Below are 19,231 nucleotides of genomic sequence, written 5' to 3' on the forward strand. Positions count from 1 at the left end.
AGCTGAGTCATGCATGAGTATCATGCAGAGTATTATACAGATTGTCCAGGGCAGACTGAGGAAAGTTATGTGCCCTCCCTCATTAAGTGTTCTATTTAATAAACAGCATAGTAAAATACCTTTTAGATTGAGGAAAGGGTTTTGAACATTTATCCTCTGCTTTTCATGTTGCTCGTTGTTGAAAGTGAAGGTGGGGAGGTTCCCCATCAAACAATTTGAATTAGCCTGCTGTATGCTAAAGATTTACCATTGTATGTCTGCCCATTTCATCCTCTTTCAAATTTATTAGCATTTGGAAGCTGACTTCAAATTGTAAAAGTTGAAATCATGATTCAAACAGAAAACATCAGGACATAAATATGAGCATTTGGCACCTCACATCTGTACCAGTGGAATTGCCGACATCCTACTTAGACCAGTTCCACTTTCAGTTGCTCATTGTGTTCTTCAATATTTCTCCGAATCCAATCCCATCCTTTGCTCCAAGTGTCAATGTTCTACTCCAGTTGAATTATCACTCTGCCTATCAGTCCCCTTTTCTTTAAATGATCTGACCAGTTATTCCATTGCTCCTATGGTTTCTTACCACCTTTATTATTCCCTGTGTAATCCCACTGTCCTTGAAGCTCACCCTTCTTCTTTCAGCCCCTTCAAACCTGATAAACATACCATTGTTTTATCTCTGTAACTACACGGCCGGAAGGGTTTTAACACTTTCAGGAGACAAGGCGATGTGAAAGTGTCTTGAAATTACTGAGTATGCCGTAAAAAAATGACAGTTGAAAATGGTGGCATATATATACTTAGATAATAAATTTACTTTGAACTCTGACCTTTGAGTAGATTGCAAAAGGTAGTAGTAATGGCAGATCCAATTCTAACTGAATAATTATCTGAAGGGGTAGAAAAAAATAGCAAGCAGAACAGCAGAATACCAATCATGAAAAGGAATGTTTTTTTTATTCATTCGGCTGATGTGGCCTTCGTAAACTGAGCCAGAATTTATTTGGCTATCACTAATTGCAATTGAAAAGGTGGTGGTGAGCTAACTTTTGAACCTTTGCAGTCCTTGAGATGTGGCTATACACCTAATGTTATTAGGTAGTGAATTCCAGGATTTTGACCCAGCAAAGGTGAAGAAATGGTGATGTATTTCCAAGTTAAGATGGTTTGTGGTTTTGAGAGCACCTTCCAAGTAATGATGTTTCCATGTTTTGGCTTTCCTTATCCTTCCAGCTCGTGGAGGTTGTGGGTTTAGAAGATGCTGATGAAGGAATCTTGGCAAGCTGCTTCAGTGAAATTTGTTAACTTAGCGGCAGCAGTACAATACAATACATTAGAATACAAAAGGGAAAAAAGTATATCAATTATATTAAGTATATATGTACAGGTTTCCCCCGCCATCCGAAGGTAGAGTGTTCCGATGAAACGGTTCGTAAGCCGGAATGTCGTAAAGTGAAGAAGCAATTACCAGTTATTTATATGGGAAAAATTTGTGAGCGTTCGCAGACCCAAAAAAATAACCTGCCAGATAACACATAAAACCTAAAATAACAGTAACATATAGTAAAAGCAGGAAAGATGTGATAAATACACAGCCTATATAAAGCCTATATAAAGTAGAAATACTTTTCTACAATCATTGCCACACTGTTCTCCGTAGTGATAATCTCACGCTAGCGCTCAGGGCAGAAACACTCTCCAGTAACCTTCAAGCTATGAAGCTGCCAAATCATACCAAATAACACATAAAAATACACAGCCTATATAAAGTAGAAATAATGTATTACAGTGTAGTATCACTTGCCAGAATTGGGAAGACAGCGCACTGATGGTGGTGTGTTAGGCTGAGTCGTCGGAAGTTGGGGTGGTGCAGGGGTGCAGCGGTAGCCGGGACACAGCCAGCACATCTTTAAGAAAAAAGCCGAAATAAACAAGTTAATTAATTAGGTGCCGCCCGGCACATAATTAATTAGCTTGTTTATTTCGGTTTTTTTCTTAAAGACGTGCTGGGTGCGTCCCAGCTACCGCTGCATTCTCCGCGGCAATGTATCGGTCTGCGGCCTGGGGGTTGGGGTGGTGGGACACTGGGGTGCCATCTCATCGTCGTCTGTTTCCATCAGGGCAGGCAGGTCATCTTCTTCTATGTCTGCCTGCCTCAATGTCGAAGGTCGAGGTTCGTCGTCTGCTGTGGCTGATGTGGAAGGCTTGAAAAATGATAGTATGCCTGACTGCTTAGCCTCGCGCATTTTTCTATCATACAGTTCTTTGTAAGCACTGGAAGCATCTTGCAAATACGCCCTAAAGCTACGTACCCTTTCAAAATTAAAGTCATACTTTATTATTGCAGCGAAAATCTCATGCAGTTGCTTCGCGTTCACTTTCGGTCCCTTCGCTACTGCATTGGGTTTCGATTGTTATCCTTTCCTCTTCCAATTGCATCAGCTCTTCATTAATCAGTTCTTGGTCATGAGATGCCAAAACCTCTTCAACATCATCTTCGTCAACTTCCACAAGCTAAACTCACTTTGTCCTTACTTCATTCACCACGATCGAAATGCTTAATTATGTCTAGTTTTACGCTAAGTGTAACACCCTTACAAGTTCTTTTAGGCTTTTCCGATACCTTAAAACTCATCTTGCAAACGGAGGCTCACAGACACGTGTTTAACCAATGCCAGCTAGAATGTAGTTCCAGGGGAGGAGCTTGGCTGCCTGGGCGTGTGCTGCCTTTTATCGCGTGCTGCCTTTTTTTCGTAACAGTGAAAACACCTTCTGTTAATGAAAACAGGTAACTAATGTAGGTCTTTTGTAACAGTGAAGGTTTCGTAAAGCGAACGTTTGAAAGGCGGGGGACACCTGTATATTAAATAGTTAAAAAGACTACAAAAACAATAATATATAAAAACAAAATGAAGTAGTGTTCATGGGTCTAATGTCCATTTAGGAATCTAATGGCAGAGGGGAAGAAGCTGTTCCTGAATTGCTGAGTGTGTGCCTTCAGGCTTCTGTGCCTCCTTCCTGATAGTAACAATGAGAAGAGGGCATGTAATGTTTGGTGGGGGTCCTTTATAATAAATGCTGCCTTTCTGAGGCTCCACTCCTTGAAGATGTCCTGGATACTGCAGAGGCTAGTACCCAAGATGGAGCTGACTAATTTTAAATCTTCTTTCGGTCCTGTGAAGTAGCCTCTTTCTCTCTCCCCCCCACCCCCCCATACCAGACAGTGATGCAGCCTGTCAAAATGCTCTCCACAGTACATCTATAGATGTTTTAGAGTGTTTTAGGTGACAAACAAAATCTCTTCAAACTCCTAATGAAATATAGCCGCTGTCTTGCCTTCTTTATAGTGACATCAATATGTCAATATGTTCGGACCAGGTTAGATCCTCAGAGATCTTGACACCCAGGAACTTGAAATTGTTTGCTCTCTCCACTTCTGATCCCTCGCTGAGGATTGATTCGCTTCCCTCGTCTTTCCTTTCCTGAAGTCTGCAATCTGCTGTTTTGTCTTACTGACGTTGAGTGCAAGGTTGTTGCTGCGACACCACTGACTAACTGGTATATCTTGCTCTTGTATGCCCTCTCATTTCCATCATAACATTACCAACAGTGGTTGTGTCATCAGGAAATTTATAGATGGCATTTGAACTATACTTAGCCACACAGTCATGGATATATAGAGAGTAGAGCAGTGGGCTAAGTACACACCTCTGGGATGCGTCAGTGTTGATTGTTAGCAAGGAGGAGATATTATTACCAATCCGCACAGATTGTGGTCTTCATTAGGAAGTCAAGGATCCAATGGCAGAGGGAAATACAGAGGCCTAGGTTCTGTAGCTTATTGATCAGGAACATGGGAATGATGGTGTTAAGTGCTGAGCTATAGTCAATGAACAGCATCCTGACATAGGTATTTGTATCATCCAGGTGATCTAATGCTGTATGTAGAGCCATTGAGATTGCATCTACCATAGACCTATTGTGGTGATAGGCAAATTGCAGTGGGTCCAGGTCCTTGTTGATGCAGGAGTTGAATCTAGCCATAACCAACCTCAAAACATTTCATTATTGTAGATGTGAGTGCTACTGGATGATGGTCATTAAGGCAATTCACACTACTCTTCTTGGGCACTGGTATAATTGTTGCCATTTTGAAGGAGATGGGAACTTCTGACCATAGCAGTGAGAGGTTGAAAATGTCCTTGAATACTCCCGTCAGTTTAGTTAGCACAAGTTTTCAGAGCCTTAACAGGTACTCCATCGGGGACTGCCACCTTGCGAGACAGCCTAACTTTGGTTTCCAAGACACAGATTGCAGGATCACAAAATTCAACAGGGATCTTCACAGCTGTAGTTATATTCTCACTCCCTTGTCTGGGAGTGAAGCATCAGTGCCATTCATGATGTTGGGTTTTGCTTTGTAGGAAGTAATGTCCTGCAAACCCTGCCAGAGTTGAAGTGCATCTGATGTTGCCTCCAATCTTACTCGGAATTGTTTCTTCGCTCTTGAAATGCCCCTCCCCAAGTCATACCTGGTTTTCTTGTACAGTTCTGGGTCACCAGACCTAAATGCTGTCAATCTAGCCCTCAGTAGATGATGAACCTCCTGGGTCATTCATGGCTTTTGGTTTGGGTATGTACAGCAAGTCTTTGTAGGCACACACTCATTTACACAGGTTTTAATGACGTTGGTAGCAACTGCAGTATACTCATCCAGATTCGAAGATGAATCCCTAAATGTTGCCTTGCCTGCTGAGTTCCTCCAGTATTTTGTGTGTATTAGTACAAATTGTTCCAACTTTACAAGGGTGGTAATGACTATTGTTGAGGATGGGTTGTTATGTCCTGTACGGTGTTGACCACCTTCAGTGTTGTTCAAATTGCATTCATCCAGGCACGTGGAGCATATTTCATCGCACTCCCGCCTTGAAACTTGTAGATGGTGGAGGATTTTGAGGAGTTAGGAGACAAGTCACTCACTGCAGGATTCCTGGAATTGCAATTGACCCTGCAATCTTAGGTACATTGTATATAAGGCTATTCTAGTTCAGTTTCAGTTAATGGTAACCCACCTCCAAGGATATCAATAGTTGGGGGATTCAGTGATAGTAATGCCATTGGATTAGATTGAGAACAGGATTTTCTCTCGTTGGTAATTGTGATTTCCTGACAATGCATGTGGCACAAATATTACTTTACAACAATCAGCACAAGTATGCTTCATAATCTGAGGAGTTACAAATGTTGTTGAACATAGTGTGATTATCTGTAAACATCCCTACTTTGACTTTATGCTTGAAGCAGCTTAAGATGTTTGAGCCAAGGACTCCTGCCATTGACCTCCAAACTCCTGTCCTCCTTTGTGCTAGGTAGGGTTCCAAGCAGTAGAGGGCTTTCCCTATGATTCCCATTGTCAGGCTTCCCTGTTACCATACTTGATCAAGTACTGTCGTAATATCAAAGGTTGTTACTCACAATGCAAGTCAGGACTTTGATTCTCTTGTCTGTGCTTTCACTAAGGCTGCATTGAGGTCAGATGCTTAATGATTTTGGCAGAGCCCAAACTGAACTTCTGTGAGCAGGTTGTTGCTAAGCAATAACTTGATAGCAATATAGAGAACTTGCCATCACTTGGCTGATGATCAAGCATAGACTAATGGGGCAGGAATTGGCTGGGTTGAACATCCTGCTACTTGTGGGCAGGGCATACCTGGGCAATTTTCCATGGTGTCAAATAGATGCCAATATTGTACTGTGCTGGAACAGCATTGCCAAGAGTGTGACAAGATCTGGAGTGCATATCTCCAGAGCTAATGTCAGCAAGTTGTCAGAACCCACAGCCTTTGGTGTATTTACTGCCTTTTGCTGTGTCTGTCTATTCGTCCATCTCCACCCTCCCCCCCCCCCCCCCACCCCGCCGACCCTTTGAGCCACACCATCCAGCAATCCCCAAATTTAATCCTAGCCTAATCACAGGACAACTGACAATGACCAATTAACCTACCAACTGGTACAGTATGTCTTTGGAATATGGAAGGAAACTCATGTGGTCACGGGTAAAGCGTACAAACTTCTTACAGGTAGCAATGACTAGAAGTGAATCAGGTTGGCTGAAAACAAGCATCTTTCATACTGGGGCCCACTGGAAGAGGCCAAGATGGATCATACGCTTGGCACTTCTGGCTGAAGATCCTTGCAAATGCGTCAACTTTCTGTTTTGCATTCATGAATTGGGCTTCACTATAAAGGAGTGAGGGAACATCCATTATGATTCAGAATCGGGTATATTACCACTGTCTTATATGACATGAATTTTTTTTTGTGGCACCAGTACAGCACAAAGCCATAAAAATTACTGTAAGTTTCAAAATAAATAAAACAAAAAAAAGGAATAATAGACAATAGGTGCAGGAGTAGGCCATTCGGCCCTTCGAGCCAGCATTGCCGTTCACTGTGATCATGGCTGATCATCCACAATCAGTACCCTGTTCCTGCCTTCTCCCCATATCCCTTGACTCCGCTATCTTTAACAGCTCTATTTAACTCTTTCTTGAAAGAATCCAGAGAATTGGTATTCCACAGATCCACAACCCTCTGTGTGAAAAGTTTTTTCTCAACTCTGTTCTAAACTCTAGGCTACCCCTTATTCTTAAACTGTGGCCTCTGGTTCCGGACTCGCCCAAAATCGGGAACATGTTTCCTGCCTCTGGCGTGTCCAATCCCTTAATAATCTTATATGTTTCAATCAGATCCGCCCCCCCCCCCATCCTTCTAAATTCCAGTGTATACAAGCCCAGTCGCTCCAATCTTTCAACATATGACATTCCCGCCATTCCTGGAATTAACCCAGTGAACCTACACTGCACTCCCTCCATAGCAGGAATGTCCTTCCTCAAATTTGGAGACCAAAACTGCACACAATACTCCAGGTGGGGTCTTATCAGGGCCTTGTACAACTGCAGGAGGACCTCTTTGCTCCTATACTCAACTCCCCTTGTTATGAAGGCCAACATGCCATTAGCTTTCTTCACCGCCTGCTGTAATAGTGAGGTAGGGTTCATGAACCAATAAATAATCTGATTGTGGAGAGGAAGAAGCTGTTCTTAAATCATTGAGTATGGATCTTCAGACTCCTGTGCCACTACCTTGATGGTAGTAAAGCAAAGAGGACATGTCTTGGATGGTAAGGTTCGTGGTAATGAATGCCACATTCTTGAAAATGTCCTTGATGATGTGAAGTATTGTACCTGTGATGGAGCTGGCTAAGTCTACAACCACCTGCAACCTCTTGTAATCCTGTACATTGGAGCTCCATATCAAGCTGTGATGGCAAACAGACAGAAACTCTCCACCGCACATGTAGAAATTTGCAAGTTTTTGGTGACAAAACAAATCACCTCAAACTTCTAACTAAGAGCCAATGGTAAGTTAGTTTATGATTGTTTTGTGTACTGAGGTACAGAGAAAAGCTTTTCTTGAATTCCATTCATGCAAATCATTTCATTACAACCACACATTGGGGTAGGATATGGTGAAACAATAACAGAATGGAGAATAAAATGTTAGTTACAGAGGAAGTGCAGTACAGGGAGACAATAAGGTTCAAGGTCTTAACAAGGTAGATTGTGATGTCTAGAGGCCATCTTATCATATAGGGGAACAAGTAAGTAGTTTTATAACAGCAGAACAGAAGCTCCCCTTGAGCTTGGTGGTACATGCTTTCAGGCTTTTGTATCTTTTGTCCAGTGGGAGGGGGGAGGGGAGGACTAAAGAAAGAACGTCTTGGATGGATGGGGTCTCTGAATATGCTGGCTGGTTTACTGGGGCAGTGAGAAGTGTAGATGGAGTCCATGAAGATGCAGCTGGTATCCTTGGTATGTGGAACTGTGTCTACAACTGTGCAGCTTCTTACAGGCTTGGTTGGTGTGGCGATTTTAAAAATTTGAGAGGATCAAAGTGGATGTGGTAGATGGGCTGACGTGCCTTCTTCATGATAGCATCAATGTGTTGGGCCCACGATAGATCCTCTGAGGTGTTAATGTCCAAGAACTTGAAGCTGCTTACCTATTCTACCATTGATTCCCAGTGAATCAGAGGCTTGTCACCCAACTTCCCCTGACTGGTCCACAATAAATTCCTTGGTCTTGCTGGCATTGAGTACAAGATTATTGTTGTGACACCACTCAACTGGCCAACCTGTCTCCCTGCTGTATGCTTCCTCGTCACCATCTGAATTACACTTGCGGTGAGTTGTTTGATTGACTACTGGATATAGCAGCACTGCAAAATTCAGATCTGATTCATTGGCTGCAAGATCATTTAGCTCTGTCTATTGCATGCAATTTATGGTGTCTTCTAGTTTTGTAGCTTTTTCAGATTAATCCCTCACTCTGTGCGCTTGGTGTTGATCCTGGCATCCTTCATTGAATCAGAATTGATCCACTGGTTCGATGGTGAAGGTAGAGTGGGACATAGTATGCCAGATTGTAAGGCTGCAGATTGTGAGTGTGTACAATTCTGGTGCTGCTGCTGGTCCACGTCACCTCATAGATACCCAGTCCTGTGTTGCTGGATCTGCTAGCAGCCTGCCCCGTTCAATAAGGTGAACAGTGCCATAGAAACTGTGAAATCAGGACTTCTCTGCAAGAACTGTGCAGTAGTTATTCCGCCTGATACTGTTGTTGACATCAGCAATAGCTAGATTGGTGAAGATGGGGAAGAGTAGATTTTTCCCTTTGTGAAGTAGCAGTTAATAAGTTAGAAGTGCAAGCCATGATGTAAGAATTTTTCTTGTGTTTCTACAGGGCTAATCATGCTATTTATTTGGTCATTTCATAGATTTTGTTCAAATTCTCTATCTCTAATCTGTCATTTGTTTTTAATCTACCATATGTCTTGTCTGTTGCTAACCTAGATGGATGATGAGAACGAGGAAGCAGTGATATGAATCTTTTGTTGCTTTAATTACTTTTATCTTAAGTCCGCATTTCTGGACCTTGGCAGCTTCTACTGCTAGCATTACATGATAAGTTAGTCCTTAAATTTTTTAAGACAAAAATGCATCCTGCTTTGGGGGGGATTAAGGGAACAGCTGTGGAACTGGTATTTCAGAATAATGTCATTATTTAAAAGGGGGTTCAGGAAATGAAGCTGAGTTATAATTAGCATGGAAGAGGTATTAACAAATTTTTGGAGCATAAAATGGAAATGGGATATTTAGCCTTGTTGATGTTTATGCTCCGAGTCTCCTTCTATTCCTTCTGCATTTTCTGTCTTTCAGCATGTCTTTCAATTCCCCTTTTTCTATTGTGGAACTAACTAGTATCATTTTGAAAGCATCTACATTTCAACCATGATGGTAATGATTTCCACCTCGTAGCAACTCCAAGATTGGTTCTCCTTATTTTCCATCAATATGTGGACATATTGGCCCCTGAATTGGATTTGCACATGTGGAAGATTTCTTATTTTCATCCAACTTGCCCAGTTAGCTCTCAGTTTTAAAGACATCTGAAGTGTTTTTTTTAATCAATAGCTGTTGTTTTCCCTTTTCAGTAACATCTTAAATGATTTTGTAGCTCTTGCATTTATAGATCAACTGGAAACAGCACCCTATTTATGCTCTCTTCTCCCTACCACTTCTCCTATTCCTCTGAGAATTTTATTTTTTTATTCTCTTGTGCACTGAGTCCAACTGAAGGTGTTGACATGCAGCCTGACTTGCCCCCCCTCCCCCCCCCCCGGAATACTCCACAAGGAGTCATCATGGAAATCATGAACCAATGGGTGGTCTCTCCTGTGCCTTAACAATTTTATATGGTCATAAACATTTTAAGTCTGTATAATTCTCAATAGCTAAAATCATGTCAATCTTCAAATTTAGCTTTATGTGAATTTAGAGAAGATGATTGCTATGGTGTTAACATAAAATTCTGGTAGCCAGTATGAAAGTTCATGAAATTGAAGGGAAATCAATATTTTGTCCTTGCAACCAAATTGATGATGTGGACTGAGAACAGATGAGGCTCTAATAAATGGTACTAATTCCTACAGTATCCTACATATCAACCTGAGAATGAATGTCTTCACCCCCACCCAGCTATTTGCTCCCTATTTGATAACCAATTCTCAATCCATTTTAGTATTTTTGCCTCCAATTCCACGTGCTTTAATTTGGTTGACCAGCATATTGTGTAGTACCTTATCAAGAGCTTCAGAAAATCAGTTAATTCACCATTATCTGTTCTATTGGTCATGTCTTTGAAGAACTCCAGTGGATAAACCAAATATGTTTTTCTTCATCAATCCATGTTGACTGCTCAATAATATTATTTACAAGCAGTTTTGTAATTAGACCCTTCATTATAGATGCCAATATTTTTCCTATCACTGATAGCTAATGGGTTGATAATTTCCTAGTTTTTACTTTCCAGTTAAATAGTGATGTCACATTTGCTGTAACTCCATCCAGGAGCATAGTTCTAGAATCTGCAGCTCATTAGTGGATACTACAGTTATCATCTTCCATCTTTAGAGTCACTTCTTTCAAAACTTTGAGAAGTGAATAATTGGGTCCTTGCAATTTATCAGCTTTGACACTTAACGAGCCTCTGCCCAGTTTCTTCCTTCCCTCATTTCCGCTTGACTCTGGATCTGGCAGTTGGGAAACATCTTCTATGACTTTCTCAGGAATCTGTGATACACTCCTTTGAAGGCTTGTAGGAAGCAGAACTGTGCACCATAGTCAAGATATCATATCCATGACATGTCATTGCCATAACAAACAAGTAGTTTGTTCAATGTAGAGGAAATTTCAAATCACCTATATTTTCTTTGTGTCATAATACGTGGAAGAGCCATGGGTGTAAAATTGCTGAGCTGTCAAATAATTAGGCAAACAGGCAATTACTTTCAATGCAGGCAAGTAACAAGTATCCGCTTTGGACTAAAAAAGTGCAAATTTTAATAATTTAAAATGTTAAAGCTGTGTACAGTGGTACTTCAGAGATTTTGTTTAATTCATTGATTCAAAGTGAGTCTTGGACTGAGAAAATGTGGGCCATTTGGTCTAAACTGGTTCTCTTTTTTAAAAAAAAACAGCAGTCCAGTTAGTTGCATTTCTCTACTCATTTAGCATACTCCTATAAATATTTTTTTCTTCAGGTGTTTATCAATGCACGCAAAATGTCGGAGGAACTCAGCAGGTCAGACAGCATCAATAGAAATGAATAAATTGTTAATTTCTATAGTTGCTGCCTGACCTGCCGAATTCCTCCAGCATTTTGTGTGAATTGCTTCGGATTCACAACTTCTGCAGAATTTCTCATGTTTATCAAGTTCTTTCCCTGTAACTTGTTAGTGATTTTTTTGAGATCATCATTCTTTTTTAAACAAATTCTTGACTACAAATCTTTTTTAAAAAAAATTCTACAGTATGTATTGCATCTGTTCCTTTCGTAAAATTGTTTTACATTTTACATTCTGCCCATTTCATCAGTATCTTGTGTATGATATACTGTATTCAAGTTTCACTTTGAAATGAAATCAAATCCTAATCTTATATATTATAAGTAGCCGTATTCCTAATGCTTCTGAGGCCGTGTACAGTATATCTAACAGCAAAAAATTAGTAGCTAGAAAAACATTAATAAAATACTTAAATTAGATGACTACAACATAAATGTAAGTTTTACTATAGCAATACAATGCCCTGGATATATGATTTCTTGAGTAGCGTGTATAGCTTTGCATCCTGCAGCTTAGAAAGCATATATAAGCCTTTGAAGAAGTGTATTGGCCATTCATCAGAATGTTACTATGTTCGTATACAAGGATCAATTGACCACACTCAGTTGCCCCATAAGCTAATAGATTAAGGAGTCATTTAACTAAGGTTTTTAGCATTTGAAAGGGAATTGATCAGATAGGTAGTGATTAGGTTGTCCTCCTACTGGGGGTTTCCAATGTAAGAGCAAGATTTAAAAATTGCAGCTAAACTCTTCGAGAGAAGTTAGGACACTACGTAAGAAAGATAGTGTTAAGTGTTCAATATATCCGCTGAAAATGGTAGTTGCTATTTCTATTTAATTTTAAATCTGATTGAAAGATTATTTTATGGCTGGGTATATTGAGGATATAGATTCATAGTGATAATAAAGATTAAATTATCTCATGGAAAGATGAAACAAGAATTTCAGGCTGCAGTTACTTGCAGTTCCTAATGGTGACCATTGGGGCCTTGAATGTGATGTAATAGCTCCACCAGCTGGTCACCTTGTGAAATACTGTTTATGTGGATAATCTGTTTTGCTGGAAACATTAAAGAATATAGAAGATTAGACAATTTGTTGACCTTCCTTTAAAATGTCATATAACCCAATTTCTTTGCTGTGTATTCTTTAACCAAGTATGCTATTTGACTTTGAAATTATAGGCTTGCTTTCTTCTATTCCCAATAAGATCAATTTTTGTCTCTGAACATTGATTTTAGGCTCCTCTACTAAAGGAGAGTATTGTTTGTTGGTATAATTACTTAATCAAGCCACTCTGAATGTTGGTAAAAGTTTTACTTATAACTTGTGCTTGATTCTTCCATAGAGAACAATCTCACTGGGAGCGGGAGACCGTCAAGTCATACAGACTCCTATTAGTGATGCGCTGCCAGTCACTGGTTGCAGTGTTGCACTGCTCCTCAAACAGCTAGGTATGTATTTGTAGTCACATATTTGCAACAGAACAGGCTGTGTACATTGATTCTACTGACCTCAATTTTATACATCAACTTTTCAAAAACATTTTTTAAATACTGCATTATTTATTACAACAGTTGAAGGGAGTGAGTACAGGACAGCCCTGCCTATTGTATTGATCCACCTGTGTTTATTCTGTGTGTAAGTTAGTTCAACTAAACATCATCCAAAGTGCCATCAGACGGATGGTATTGAGGTTTCACCTGAAAGCCACACTCCCAGTTGTTTCTCCAGATGCCAACCTGCAAAACCTAAAAGGTGTGAGATTGCCCACTCCAATACCCACCCACTTGGTTGGCTGCCCCGACTCGAAATGTGTGCTTGCTTTCCACAGCCCACCTGAACAAGAAAGGTGGAGAGCCATACCCCACTTATTCACCCCACCCTAAAAGTGCTGCTGTTACTGTTGATTTGTCCCAAAGATGTATAACTCATTTCCCTCCCCCACCCCGCATGTGGTGCATTCTCACTCACCCCATTTCGTGGCATATGCTCACTTCACCCACCCAAACAATAAAGATGTAAGTATCCACGAGGAAATCTGCAGATGCTGGAATTTCAAGCAACACACATAAAAGTTGCTGGTGAACGCAGCAGGCCAGGCAGCATCTCTAGGAAGAGGTACAGTCGACGGTTCGGGCCGAGACCCTTCGTCAGGACTAACTGAAAGAAGAGCTAGTAAGAGATTTGAAAGTGGGAAGGGGAGGGGAGATCTGAAATGATAGGAGAAGACAGGAGAGGGAGGGATGGAGCCAAGAACTGGACAGTTGGTTGGCAAAAGGGATATGAGAGGATCATGGGACAGGAGGCCTAGGGAGAAAGAAAGGGGGAGGGGGAAGCCCAGAGGATGGGCAAGGGGTATAGTGAGAGGGACAGATAGAGAAAAAAGAGAGAGAGAAAAAGAATGTGAGTATATAAATAAATAAATAAATAAATAAATAACGGATGGGGTAAGAGGGGGAGGTGGGGCATTAGCGGAATTTTGAGAAGTCAATGTTCATGCCATCAGATGTAAGTATCCTTCCATTCACATTAATGGTACTCTTTGCTGCCCCTTTCACTCACATTGAAGAACCACAGCCTTGCCTAACCCACTCAAAAAAGTGGGCTCCCCCACAAAAGGTGTGCTAGTTTCCCTTCTCCCTTTCCCATCCACTTTGAAGGTACATGGTGCGCACACACATGCACCCCTCTATCTCCATGTTCTGTCTGCCTCCATCCAATACTTCCCATTATTTTTTATCAATTTTGCTTTTAACTACCTTTGAGAAGTTGTTTCCTTCCACCACTGCACCACCTAGAGTCTGCTAACTTGCTGAAGTTGTTGCCTTTTTTCCCTCTGTGTAAACTCTTTCGTTAAAAGGAGAGCCATACCCTTATTCACCCCACCTCTTTCATTTATCCCTAAAAGTGATAAATGATCATACTGTCACTGAAGTTATTTGTGCTTATTCACTAACTCTGTGATTTTGAACACCTTTACATCCTTTTGGCTTTCTCTGTTTTAAGAAGGGAACCGCAGCTTTTCTGCTATCACCATTTGAACCTTGCTGCTTGTTATATTTCCAGGTTTTATTATTGGAATCAAACTTTTTTCCAGCATGAGAAAAATGCTGGGAATGTAAACAAAAGCAAAATATTGGAAGGTGTCATCTTTCCATTAACAATACAAGAAGCATTCAGTAGCTCAAGCAGAGGGAAGCAAAGTTGATAATTAACTCTTAGTGGAACTGCAAAACACACACATGTGCGCACAGATGTGTAAGCCAGCACAAAACTAGGGAAAAGGAGGGTAAAAGGAAGAGTTAAAACAGATATGTATGTAGAATGGCAGAAGTTCATTGCTGTATTTGCTTAACAATTTCTACACCGGTTTCTCCCCCCCCCCCCCCCCCCCAGGGTGCTGCCACTGTCCTTTTAATATGACCCATCTGCTTTCTGCTGCTTCAACCACTCTTTCCCACTTCTCCCCGGTTCACATGATGAATTTTGTTTCTGCTGGTAGCTCATGTAGGTACACTCAGGCAACAGCTAGAACTGACCAGTAAATAACATTCACACCACACAATTTCCAGTCCATGACCTTCCCCAGTACTTCTAACCATCTTCCTTTAAACTCTGTCACCATTGTCACCAAATTTCACAGACGTTTTTAAAGTTATGGTGGTGTTGCTGACGTAAAGCTTAACTAGTCCGGCAAAATGAATATAGTGGCTGAGGAGCAGATCAGAAGGTAGATGTACTAGAGTGATTCTCCACTTGATTTGCCTGAATTATTCCACCAACCAGTATGGAGCAATAGAATATGAATTACATAGGACCATAAGTTTAATGAGTCATATCACCAAGATACTTCTAAGAATTTTGATGACAAGAGCTAAAAGTAAGATATAAGCTGAAATAGGCAAAGATGTGGTTTTGTGAAAGACAAAGGTACAAGAAACGCAATATTGATGTTAAGGATACTATCAGAATGAGCTATTCAAGTGCAAAAAGATTTGTTTGTTTTATCGACTACACAAAAGCATTTGATAAAGTGAAGCACAATAAATTATTTGAAATATTACAGAAAACTCTAGATCTAGATTTGAAAGACCTCCGCCTAATCAGAAATCTGTACTGGGAACAAATTGCTGCTGTAAGAATAGATGGAGGAGTGAGTCAGTTTACGAAAATCAAGAGAAGTGTTAGACAAGGGTGTGTTTTCTCCCCTGATTTATTTAATGTGTACAGTGAAACAATATTAGAAAAAATAAGAGACATCTTGGGAATCAAAGTTGGCGGTGAAAACATCAATAATTTCAGATGTGCAGATGACACTGTGTTAATTGCAAGTACGGAGGAAGAACTACAAAACTTAATTGATATAATTGTTGAAGAAAATGCAAAAATGGGTTTGTCTATCAATTGCAAAAAGACAGAATGTATGGTGATATCCTAAAAGAAGGAGAATCCTGTCTGCAGTCCGAGAATAAATGGGGAAGACATAAAACAAGTACAGAACTTTTGCTACCTAGGAAGCTGGGTGATATCAGATGGCATGTGCGACTTGGACATCAAAAGAAGAATAGAGATGGCAAAAGACACCTTTACGAGAATGAAGACTATACTGACCAATACTAAACTAGGCATGACAACCCACCTCAGAGTACTGAAATGTTACGTTTATCCAATTATGTTATATGGCTCAGAATGTTGGACAATATCTAGTAACATGAGGAAACTAATTGTAGCAGCAGAGATGTGGTTTTTGAGGAGGATGCAAAGAATATAATAGACAAAATGAATATCTAACGAGGATGTCATGAACAGAGCAAACACAAAAAGAGAATAATGTATGAGATCATGAAAAGGTAAGGTAACTTCATTGGACATGTGATTAAGAAAGAGGAGTTAGAATGCATGGTAATTATGGGAAAGATTGAAGGGAAGAAAGCAAGAGGAAGACAAAGACAAATGATGATGGAGATAGCAGCCAGAGAACTGGAAATGAATACCAATGAATTGATCCACTTGACCGGAAACAGGAGTGTGTGGGCCATGGCAGTCAAAGCTCATACTGGGCATGGCACCTGATGATAATGATGATAAAACATAAGTAAGGATGATGGTGAAATATTCGTTACTTTCTAAATGAGTTTATGGAGCTCCATCAGTTCTCACTGGTTGTCCTGATGAAGGGTCTCCACTTGAAATGTTAACTATTTACTCCTTTCTGTGGAATAAAGTAACCTATTTGTCTGTACCCCACCTACCACCCCACTCTGCCATGTATGAATACATTGATTACCATAAACAAGATGCAGCACAATAACTGCAAAGACTGTTAGGAATATCTCTTAAATCTAAGACCGTACCCTCCTACAAAGGTCTCAGTGCACAAGTGCACATTCCCTATAATTATTGCACTGTCCTGTCCTTAGAAATATTTTGTGCATTTGTTAGGTCAAGATAATGAAACTACTTACCTGACAGCACTACAGTAGTTCATAACAGCATTTCTCCATCACCTTTTCAAGGACAATTAGGTTCCCTATTAAGTGGCTGTGTTACCCTCATCCCATTAAAAACATTTAAAAACCAATTTGGTTTGATTAATTTTGTCCATGTTACTTTTGCATTGCTACCAGCGGGCATGGTGGTCACTATCTTTTTCAGTACAAAGCATATTTGATGAGGTGGTTTTGACAGATACTATCCTGCTTGCCATAATCTAAAAGATAGAGCAATAGATTTTACACCATTTACAGTCGTAGATTATATTTTGTATTTCTTCCATTTTTTTTAGGTATTAACAATGTATTGGATCTTTTTTGTGCTGCCCTAACCGAACACAAGATTCTGTTCCTGTCCTCCAGTTACCAAAGGCTAACAGAAGCTTGCCGAGCACTACTTGCTCTCATGTTTCCTCTAAAGTACAGGTAATTAGGAGAATGTCAGTATCTTCATTGGGACGCTGTTATAACCATGGCAAAGACACCAAAATGTTGGGAAATTTGATGATTATCAATATGTTATTGGTTAAGTCAGCTGGAGGAATGAGCTTCTCAGTTGTATGGGTATTTTATCATTCTTGTATATTTACAAGCACTTGAATGCTTGGGTTAGAGCAACGCCATCAAACTCTGAGTATAAGCGGTGGTCTGGGGTAAAATGCACTTATGGTGATGTGTGAGAAGAGCAACAGTTTGTGGCTTCATTGAGAATTGAATGTGGAGAGCTTTTTTTTCTTGGGACTATTGCTATTGAACCTTTTTGTTTCTTTGTAGTTTTACATATATTCCAATCCTACCAGCTCAGCTAATTGAAGTGCTGAGCAGCCCCACACCATTCATCATTGGAATCCACTCTTCCTTCCGAGCAGATATGCAGGACTTGGTGAGTAAAGTACACTATCCAAATCTTTAAGCCCAGTCATTGTGTCTTTGGTTTTTCTTAATTTCGCATTTCATTTATGTATTTGGGATTTATAATTTTAACGATCAGTTATAACCCAAACAAATTTTAAATTTGAGAAATAAAATATTTTCGATTTAAAAATCTGGAGCAAAGAAATTGCTGGCTCAAGCAGCATCTGTGGAGGCAAAAGCGATATGCTGAGATACGAGTCAATTTGGAGTCATGGGGAGTGGAGCAAAGAAAGACAGTTAGTACAGAGGAATACAGGGGAGGGGTGGGACAGGAACTGGTAAGTGATTAACAGAACTAGATGAGGGGGTAATTTATAGACAGATAGAGCCAGGTGGGAGAGTGGATTGGAAAAAATGAACCAAAGCAGAGAGAACCTGGGGGAACTTGTACAAGTCAGAAAGGACATGAGGTGTGGTTTACCTAAAATTGGAAATTTCAGTGTTCAGGATAGATGTGGAGGCTAGTAGAGTGAAAGGCAAGAAGCTGGATTTGGGTTTAGCTGAAATTTAATATTATCCAGTGGAGTGAGAGTGGCATGTGCAGGGGTTGAGCAGGTGTAAGTTTCAGTGGTTAGCAGAGTTAGTATGTGATAGGAGGGAATTGAGAAAATATTAGTGTTATTGGAATTGGTAAGTTTCCATTTGTTCACTGTTGTTTTGTCTCCAGTTGGATGTAATTGTGGCTGATCTGGATGGTGGCACAGTTGTGATCCCAGAGTGTATCCATATTTCAGTTCTGCCAGAGCCCTACTTGGTTCAGACTCAAACAGCACTTTCCATGGTAAGTTACTCCTGATTACCAGTAATGATCTTTTTTGTCACTAGGTAATGTTGGCAGATGGCATACAGTTGGGGAGCAAAAGCATCCAGTGAGATTCTATCTAATTCAATTGTTGCAGGATTTTATCATTGCCAATGGACTGGACTCTTGACAGTTCGCACTCATTTCTCAGTCACACTTTATGTGCTTGTGACAAGAACAGTTCAGCCCCAGTCACCAAGCTGTTCTGAAACCTTAGCTCAGAATTGTCAATTTTTGTGCAAATATTGATCCAGTAGAAGCTTTGTGCATCTTCTGAATTTCATAATTCGCATATATAAGTAACAATCACAATACATTTTTCTTGTGTTAATAACCAATAAAATCTTCGTGTTAAAGGCTAATGATAACAGAATTAGTAAAATAACTATCCAATAGCTAGTACATGCCCTACAATCCTTCAATGCATCCTTATCTAGTCTTGGTATGCTTGGTGACCTTGGATCCCAGGCTTGAACAAAGAGCCTGTGTAAAGAGGATCTAAGTTTTCAAGAGCCCTGTTCATCTTGAATGACTGCAGTGTCTGTACTATCTCTGTCAGCACAACATTCCAACCCTTGCCTTGCTGCAACTTCCATAGTTTATTTGTGGATACAATGTGTGTGATGAACCTAACAGTGGAATTGAATTGATTGGAATCTGGACAACCTCACACAAGCTCAGTCACTGGAAAGTAAGACGATGAGTGTCTATATTGCTGTGAAGGTGTCGTTGTTGAATTATTAGCTAAGCCGTATTGTTCAATGCTA

At 40.3% G+C, this 19,231-nt stretch overlaps 1 protein-coding gene across 2 annotated transcripts in view; it reads left to right on the forward strand.

Annotated features, from left to right (window-relative positions):
* The window catches only part of sbf1 (SET binding factor 1), a 197,680-nt gene that overhangs the window by 89,762 nt on the left and 88,687 nt on the right, over positions 1–19,231 (forward strand). For both annotated transcript variants that reach the window (XM_072241664.1, XM_072241665.1), the window contains exons 6-9: positions 12,601–12,706; positions 17,041–17,173; positions 17,522–17,630; positions 18,330–18,443. In XM_072241664.1, the coding sequence (XP_072097765.1) occupies positions 12,601–12,706; positions 17,041–17,173; positions 17,522–17,630; positions 18,330–18,443 (462 nt within the window). The remainder of the gene's footprint in view (positions 1–12,600; positions 12,707–17,040; positions 17,174–17,521; positions 17,631–18,329; positions 18,444–19,231) is intronic.

This window comes from Mobula birostris, chromosome 23 (assembly GCF_030028105.1).
Source record: "Mobula birostris isolate sMobBir1 chromosome 23, sMobBir1.hap1, whole genome shotgun sequence".
NCBI lineage: Eukaryota > Metazoa > Chordata > Chondrichthyes > Myliobatiformes > Myliobatidae > Mobula > Mobula birostris.